This window comes from Limulus polyphemus, unplaced genomic scaffold (assembly GCF_000517525.1).
Source record: "Limulus polyphemus unplaced genomic scaffold, Limulus_polyphemus-2.1.2 Scaffold7005, whole genome shotgun sequence".
Lineage (NCBI taxonomy): Eukaryota > Metazoa > Arthropoda > Merostomata > Xiphosura > Limulidae > Limulus > Limulus polyphemus.
In genome coordinates this window covers 14,797-23,888 of record NW_013672615.1, presented here as the reverse complement: position 1 = coordinate 23,888, position 9,092 = coordinate 14,797, and the positions used below count along the sequence as shown (strand labels likewise).

Sequence of the window (9,092 nt, the reverse complement as noted above, 5' to 3'; positions counted from 1 at the left end):
GCCGAATGTGTGTCTCGTCGTTTTTCATCACTATAAGGATACTAAACATTATACAGGCTACACTAACATGACGTTTAGGCAGTTCGTTTAACTATTATATGTGATGTACGTTTACTGGGGGGGGGGGGGGTAATAAAAGTGTTCCAAAACGCGACATTAATTTCTTCACGACCTAATATATTGCCACGTGACGTATTCACCATGACGTTTTATAAGTTTCTGACATACAACATTTTTATGATTACAACCATGAAACCACATTTCCATCCCACTTATTAGTTGTGACGCCATTTTAACGCCTTAATGGCATCTTGTTGGTTTTTTGTCAACTAAAACTTAACTATATTTACAGATATACTGATTACATGTAAAAAGGTAATTATCTATACAAATCAACAGTTATGCCTCACTTAGAATACCTTAAACAGATTTGGTCTCTTTATCTAAGGATACTGACTTATCACGAAAATTCAGAGGAGGACTTATAGGATGATTCCAGGGATAGAAGGATTATATCTTATAGAGATAAACGAAGATATCCACTTTTATCTTGAACTTATTAAATCTTATAAGATTATATGAAGGATCGATAGAATAAAGGCGTCTGCTTTCTACGTGCTGTAATATCAAGACAATACGACAACACAAGTTTAACATTTGGAAAAGATAGGCTAGGCTCCACTTGTGACAGTTAATTTTCTAACCTAACAGGATAATTAGCTTATGGAATTAGTTGCCGTCGAGAGTAATTTACAGGAGTTTGAGTGTAACAGATGATTTACTGAAAAATAAAGAATAGGTTTAAGTTTTTACTTTTCTCAAAGGTGGATGTGTAAGGACAGGCTTAAAGAGCCCAATGGTTTCTTGTTGTCCGCATGTTAAAATGGTACATAAACACACATTAGTTTGGGATTAATGATCCTCGATAAAAGGTTAAGGTAATCAAAACAGTGATGACGTAAATTCCTTTCAACGAATCATCACTTTCAATTTGAGAAACGATACAATTGAAGCTCCATATTTGTGATTAAAGAATACGCTTTATATATTTTCATTTTTTGCTCACAAAAAGAAAACAATTGATGTACGTATTTTATTACAAGTTTGGGAAACCAGAGGGCACTTAAACTCATACATACGCAAATCTTTAACAGCGGGAGCATTCACAACCAAATTTAATAAATTATTATTACCCCAGCCAAAGGGCGGGGGTATTGTTTACACTTCTTTTTGTGTTATCAATTGCACATGAACTATGTAACTCCAAACTATGATACAAGGGTTAAGCATCCTCAAGGCAAATGAAGGTCAAAGGTCAAGGTTACATTGAAAGTCAACTACATAATTTGAAAACTTTTGATCATCGGTAAACTGTCCTCAAGAATCAATTGATTAATTTTTGTGAATATAGATCAAGGTCAAATTGAAGGTCGATTTATTTCGTTACAAGGTAGCAAATGAGGATTTGATTAATGAGATAAAAGAGAACGTTGATACCAAGGCCTACCCCTTTGAAAGTGGGGAATTCTTAGGTGTAAATTTTATTTTGGTTACTGCAAAAGCAAACAACATTGCGTGGCGAAATTGCACCTTCTCTACGTGAATTACTAGTTTCCTATTACAACTATGTTAAAACTCAAGCTGAACAGCCTTCTACTTTCCTATTACAACTATGTTAAAACTTAACCTGAACAGCCTTCAAGTTTCCTATTACAACTATGTTAAAACTCAAGCTGAACAGCATTCTAGTTTTCTATTACAACTATGTTAAAATTCAAGCTGAACAGCCTTCTAGTTTCCTATTGCCACTATTTTAAAACTCAAGCTGAACAGCATACTAGTTTCCTATTACAACTATATTAAAACTCAACCTAAACAGCCTTCTGATTTCCTATTGAAACTATTATAAAACTCAATCTGAACAGCCTTCTAGTTCCCTATTAGAACTATGTTAAAACTCAGCCTGGACAGCCTTCTAATTTACTATTACAACTACGTTAAAACTCAAGCTGAACAGCCTTCTAGTTTTCTATTGTAACTATTATAAAATTCAACCTGAACAGCCTTCTAGTTTCCTTTTACAACTATGTTAAAATTGAACCTGAACAGCCTTCTAGTTTCCTTTTACAACTATGTTAAAACTCAATCTGGATAACGTTCTAGTTTCCCATTACAACTGTTTCAAACTCAAGCTGGACAGTCTTCTAGTTTCCTATTACAACTATATTAAAACGTAACCTAAACAGCCTTCTGATTTCTTATTGAAACTATTATAAAACTCAATCTGAACAGCCTTCTAGTTCCCTATTAGAACTATGTTAAAACTCAACCTGGACAGCCTTCTAATTTCCTATTACAACTATATTAAAACTCAACCTGAACAGCCTTGTAATTTCCTATTACAACTATATTAAAACTCAACCTGAACAGCCTTGTAATTTCCTATTACAACTATGTTAAAACTCAACATGAACAGCCTTGTAATTTCCTATTACAACTATGTTAAAACTCAAGCTGAACAGCCTTCTAGTTTCCTATTACAACTATTTTAAAACTCAACCTGAACAGCCTTCTAGTTTCCTATTACAACTATGTTAAAACTCAACCTGAACGTTCTAGTTTCCCTATTACAACTGTTTAAACTCAACCTGGACAGCCTTCTAGTTTCCTATTACAACTATTTAAAACTCAACCTGAACAGCCTTCTAGTTTCCTATTACAACTATGTTAAAACTCTCAACCTGAACAGCCTTCTACTTTCCTATGACAACTATATTAAAACTCAACCTGAACAGCCTTCTAATTTCCTATTACAACTATGTTAAAACTCCAACTGAACAGCCTTCTGGTTTCTTTTTTTTTTTGTTTTATTATTATTATCAATGTTCTTTATTAAAATTTAGCGGTTTTCTCGAGTTAAAGAAATAACATGCCAAGCAAGGTATAACAGTAAATTAAGATTATACACTTATTGTCCAGGCTTGTTCTTGTGATTAGAGCGATCTGCGAGCAGCGGGATCCAAACCCGCCACTTTCACACTCCTGATAATGACGCAGTTAGACGTCGAAACATGTACAGTGTTCCAAGTCTTTTCATCTTTGTACAGTAAAGTGTAGGTAAAACAAGTTTTTTTTTTGTATTCTATGACTGGGAACAGACTAATTTTTAAAGATATTTGTTGAGTATTATTAAACGTTGTTTTCTTTAATACGTCTATGTGTCGTCTTAATCGTAGTTAACCATGTAATTATATTTCCCTAACAACTATTTCAAACATTTCTTTCTTCTTCATATTTTATCACATTGTTGTTCGAACAACTCTATTATCTCATAAAGTTAGTTCAACACCATACATTAATTTTGAAAGTCTGTATTTCATATAGTTATGTGAATGACTTGTACATTTTAGGAAATTATTTTCAAATTCTACAGAAAAATTATGATCATGATTTTGAAACTGGTTTTTTTCAAGCTTTTTTTTATGAAAAACAATTTAACAGTCATTTTAGCCCTCCACTGGCTCATCGGTAAGTATCACAGCTTACAACGCTAAAATTCGGTTTTCGATACCCGCGGTGGGCAGAACACAGATAGCCCATCCTGTAAGCGTGTGTGCTTAATACCAAACAAACATATAAATCTTACAGTTTCTGTGTGGCTCATATAAGCCTTCTAGTAACGTTAAAATGATCCCCCAGAAAAACGTTAGTTTAAAGAGATAAAAGAAGCCGAAATAAACAATGTTAATAAATAAAAAATTCTACTTATTGGAACTACATACAAACGAGAATTTCTAACGAAGCAGAAATATTTAATTCGTAACAAATGTGTAATGTAAGATCACATTACGGTACTGATTCACCCATGAAAAGGCCCGGCATGGCCAGGTAGTTAGGGCACTCGACTCGCAATCTGAGGGTCGCGGGTTCGAATACCCGTCACACCAATCATGCTCGCCCTTTCAGCCGTGGGGGCGTTATAATGTGACGGTCAATACCACTATTCGTTGGTAAAAGATTAGCCCAAGAGTTGGCGGTGGGTGGTGATGACTAGCTGCCTTCCCTCTAGTCTTACACTGCTAAATTAGGGACGGCTAGCGCAGATAGCCCTCGTGTAGCTTTGCGCGAAATTCAAAAACAAACAAACCCATGAAAAGTATAGTTCTCGGAAATGTCACATCTGACGGTTTTCAAAGTCCAAATGCCGCTATTCACTGTTATTATTTCAGGCATAACTCGACATTATGTAACTTTCGTACATTTCGGTTTAGTGTTTATTGAACGTATAATAAACTCACAGAGATGGCTGAATTAAAGTTGGCGTCATTCTCTAATAGTAAAATATTTTTGGTGCATTCTTTCTAACAAATATTTACCTGTGTAACAATTATATTCTTTAATCATGTGCACGTCTTTGTTCATTCTATTTATGAGTTAGCCAGTCTGTTTTGCATAAGGAAGTCAAGAATTTTAGGACAATCAAAATTCTTTTCATTTTATTATTTCTATAAAAGTTAAAGTCAACTCTCACATTTCAACATGCGTGAAATTAACTACAATGAGTTTAATTTAGTTACTATCTGTCCTCAATACACACAATAATCTACGCTTAATCACGACACGTTACCCAGTTTGAATATAGGCTCCAGGTTTTAGTGTTATCTTCCAAGAACCCTTCGTTTAACTAACGTGGTGCCACCACCTTATATGGTTGGATTCCATCTGTCTTAGCACCGAGTGACAAGCATCGTTAGTAGCGGCTTTTAACAACAATAAAAAATTATAACTGAATATGTACATTATGTAATGTTACTGTTGAACATTTGTTTTTGAACCAGTTTTGAATGGGAGGTTTGTTTACAACAACATTGGTCTTATTATTATATCATTTCATTTATACAAAAGGGTTTACTGATAAGGGCTTCTTCCTTATACAACATACAGCGTATGGTAAATTAAAGTTTCTTTAACGATTTATAAAAAAAACAACATATTTTGCCAAAGTATCTGATGAACGACTTAGCTAAGCTACGAACAGTAAAGACTATGTGAAGACATTACTTTCTTTTCCAAAGACTAAGACCAGGCGTGAACTAGTGGTTAGCGTATTGGGCTACGTACGGTATGGTCCGGTGTTCGAGATTTCGTGCCGCTGAACAAGCTCCGAACTTTATAAAAGTGACAGTCAATCCCGTTATTCGTTTCAAAAGTGTGGATAAAACCCTTGAGGGGTCCTTCCCCCTGGGCGATAGTTCAGAAACATGGACGTCCATACCGGAAACTTTTGGGTCTCAGACTTACAGGTTTAGTCCACGTGCGCATAAAGTACTGTTCAAATTGAAAATTTTGATTCCTGTTTTCACAAAAGACTAGGTCCTTTCCAACTAAAATTTTAGAAGAGGCAAAAATATTCAGACCATTTGTATCAGTAAAAGTTGTTGGTGTATCCTTTATCATTTTTAGCCGCGGCAAAGCGGCTCATAGAACGACAATGAGTTTTTTGTTGTTGTTTTTTCAAGTACAAACTTTTAGCTCATAGTTCCGTCATCCATTGACCGATTTAAGATCTAATTACAGTTTTGGACTCAAGAGGTCAAACCCTTTCGATTGATGTATTTGACCACGCCCAAGGTCTCATAGATTAATTTAACTCTAATCCTCCCTCTAATCCTCGAATCGGGTATACACGCCCCCCACGCTTGGTATTGCTGGCGCACAAAAATGTAGCCCATAAAAAGGGAGAAAGGTAGATTAATTTACTCTAGTCCTGCCTGAAAGAATTTAAAGTGCCTCGGCTATTGAGGGTTCCCTCTTGTTATTGTTTATAGAATGAATAGATATAGATTTTTCAGATTGTCCATCTGTGACCATTAGGAAGGAATTCCACTTACCGCTCGGGATGCGTCTCCAAAGTCAATTCCTAACTGACCCATCGCCCTGATGATGGCCACCAGACTTTGAATGGTGTTACTGTGAACCACTGGTTTATACTGGAGACATTCCTCCTCCGTGTAACCCATCTCATGAATGATTCTGAGTGGAAAGATATTGAGGATCGGAGATCTTAATGTCGCCAAGCACATTTACTATGTCGTATACAGTTTTATTATTATTTATGCTATCAGAAATCATACCCTTATAATAGTGCTATTATTACAGTATTCTTTATAGTAGATATTAAAATTAGGGTAGACTACATAATAAGTTTATAAGGTATGAATAACTACAGAAGTGATGAAAACAAAGACAACCGTACGTTTCACAAATAATTCATTTATTTCAACCACGGTCTCGTTTTGAGGATCAAATCAACTTAAGCTCCTCCTTAACTGCCTCAGGGTGAATCTCAAGATTACTTCCGGTTCTTTGATTTTCGATGACGAGGAACTCATTTTGAAACTAATAATGGTTGGAGACGGCTTGGATTGGTAATGAAGAAAAAACTTTAATATAAGCTTAACATAACAGCAAATGTAAAACGTTTCGACAAGGTTTTGTCATCATCAGGTCATCATTCAAGCCGTCTCCAACCATTATTCCGGTTCTTTGGTTAAACATATGTATACAAGCTATTTCAGTCTGTACTTAATGATGCCTTTACTGGAGACAATGGTCGTAATAAATGAAGTATTTATGAAACGTCCAAACGCCTTTATCTTACTTAATTCTGTAATTTCACCAGGTACCGATGGTTTCAAGTTTTAACTATGTATGAATATCTATTAAAGAAACAGGTGGAACATGCCGGCCTGTTCCTTTTCAGTCTGAATCAAAATTTGAAATCATTCACAGATAAAACAAATCAAACTACAGAAGCATATTATAATATACAACATTAAGTATGTTAGAACATCATTATTAAACAAAACGACATTCAAAGATCGATTTACGACTCACTGAGGGGATGAATTGTCAATGTTCGGTAAATGTTTCATATAAAACAGTTTATGTTTTGTTTCTGAATTTAGAGCAAAGCTACACGAGAGCTATCTGCGCTAGCCGTCCCTACTTTAGCAGTGTAAGACTAGAGGGAAGGCAGCTAGTCATCACCACCCACCGCCAACTCTTGGGCTACTCTTTTACCAACGAATAGTGGGATTGACCGTCACATTATAACGCCCCCACGGCTGAAAGGGGCGAGCATGTTTGGTGTGAGAGGGATTCGAACCCGCGATCCTCAGATTGCGAGTCGAGTGCCTTAACCACCTGGCCATGCCGGGCCCTTAAAACAGTTTATAAGCCATAAAAAGCTACGTAAATTTTTAGGACTTGTATCTAAACTAATATCATACATATAATAAACATAAGACGACACTTACTTCATCTGTTTGACGATTGTGCTTTTCCCAGACTCTCCGGCTCCTGCAGAAGGAGATAAAGATATGGCAAATAAAGAACAAACGAACATTTGCAAGTGGTAAAACCTATTGCTGTGTGATTTACACATCTCCGTCCACGATACACAGTTATTTTGAATTTCTTAGTTAAAACGGTATATTGACTTAGCCATGCTAACAAGTGGGATACTTTTAACTTCTGATATATGTAAGTAACTGCTGTGCTCATAGGTTAATTATTTTGATATTTACCTGTTCCAGTATATATACATAGTATTGTATCACACACCGTATTGACTAACGTATATATATACCAATACAAAAAGATGAGACCAGTGTTCGCGTTAATTCCGGGCTCTATTGCTAACACCATCAAATTTAGGCCTAATCTAATTGTTTAGACCCCATTCATAAAACATATCGAGATTTTGGTTCCTTAGGCAACGTTCCAAGATGTCACAGAACAGTTGAACTAGATCCAGGTAGAGTTCTGGTATATTCAAGACAGATTCGGGATTGCATTTTTCTCATATCATAGCATTCAGTATGGATGGTGCACTATTAAGCCTAAGGAGGCTTGGGCCTAACAGAAAGAATTCCACAAACATATAAAATCCGAAATTGTCCAAGATTGTAAGTTGTGACGGGTGGGCCTGATCGAACTACGGTTCGTCTACCGAGCACCTAGAACCACCCAATCAGAGTCTGCATGGTGGTTTTCACGTCTGAAAACGTCATACGTAGCATTGTTTCTTTTCTTTTTGCTTCCCTGTAACTTGTCTCCATGAGTTTCTACACCTCCTTCCAGTCCGTCGTAACTCCAGATCCATCCAAACTTTTGTGAATGGTTACGCCACTTATTCGTGGGTTATATTAAAACATTTTTGGAGCCTAGCCAAGTCGTTAAAGTCCATGTTCCTATGTCCGGTCATACTCTATCTGACTACCATGATCTTTACAATAGCCTTGCAGTGTAGTTTCCATTTCAAAATACACTGTAGTAAGGGGGTCTCCTTTTAGGGATTGTTTGCTTGTTTGTTTCGGATATTCGTGCAGATCTACATAAGGGCTATTTGTCTTAGTTGTCCCTAATTTTTAACTGATAGACTAGATTGCAGTGGCTCTCAAGCTTTATTATTGTTGGTAGACCACCTGAATTTGCGAGGAAGGGAGGGCTCTACGAACCACACAATAACAATGTAGTTTTAAAAAATAAATAATATAAGCGTATAAAAATCCCTATTATATTAACCATATCTTACACAGGTGTGAAGTACCAAATGGCGTCAGAAAACTGACCCTCTTTGTCTGCAAGTTCTGAATACTCTCCAGTTCTTTGAATCCAAAACTCTAATATGGAATTTCTTTTGCTTATGACTACAAACAGTTTTCTGGAATGTTAGAGCATTTTCTTTGCTGTGGCTTAATAAAAGAGTGTTTGGATAAACTGTATATATTGAACTCACATTTAGTGACAGAGAAACTTGAACAGTTTAACACTTTTACTGTTACTAACCAGGACAAAAGAAAAGAAAGGGGATAAAATCTGGAACAATCCCAGTTTTACTGGGGCGACTGGCAACTCTACGTCACGAAGTTGTAAACAAAAGCGTCTGTCAGAAAATTAGTCATATTTCATAGAGTTGGTAGTCGTTAATTTTCACAATAACTACGTCGATATCTACAAAGTGATAGATTGAAAAATTACATTCTTTCTTAATACATTTTAATACAGTGAGCTAGTAGTCTTTAAGT

At 35.9% G+C, this 9,092-nt stretch overlaps 1 protein-coding gene across 1 annotated transcript in view; it reads right to left on the bottom strand.

The window, feature by feature from the left end:
- LOC106474266 (guanine nucleotide-binding protein G(i) subunit alpha-like) overlaps positions 1-9,092 on the bottom strand; it is a 39,249-nt gene that overhangs the window by 20,662 nt on the left and 9,495 nt on the right. Inside the window, exons 2-3 of the mRNA XM_013934955.2 lie at positions 7,320-7,362; positions 5,892-6,033 (exon numbers count right to left, since the gene is read on the bottom strand). Coding sequence (XP_013790409.2) covers positions 5,892-6,033; positions 7,320-7,362 — 185 coding nt within the window. The remainder of the gene's footprint in view (positions 1-5,891; positions 6,034-7,319; positions 7,363-9,092) is intronic.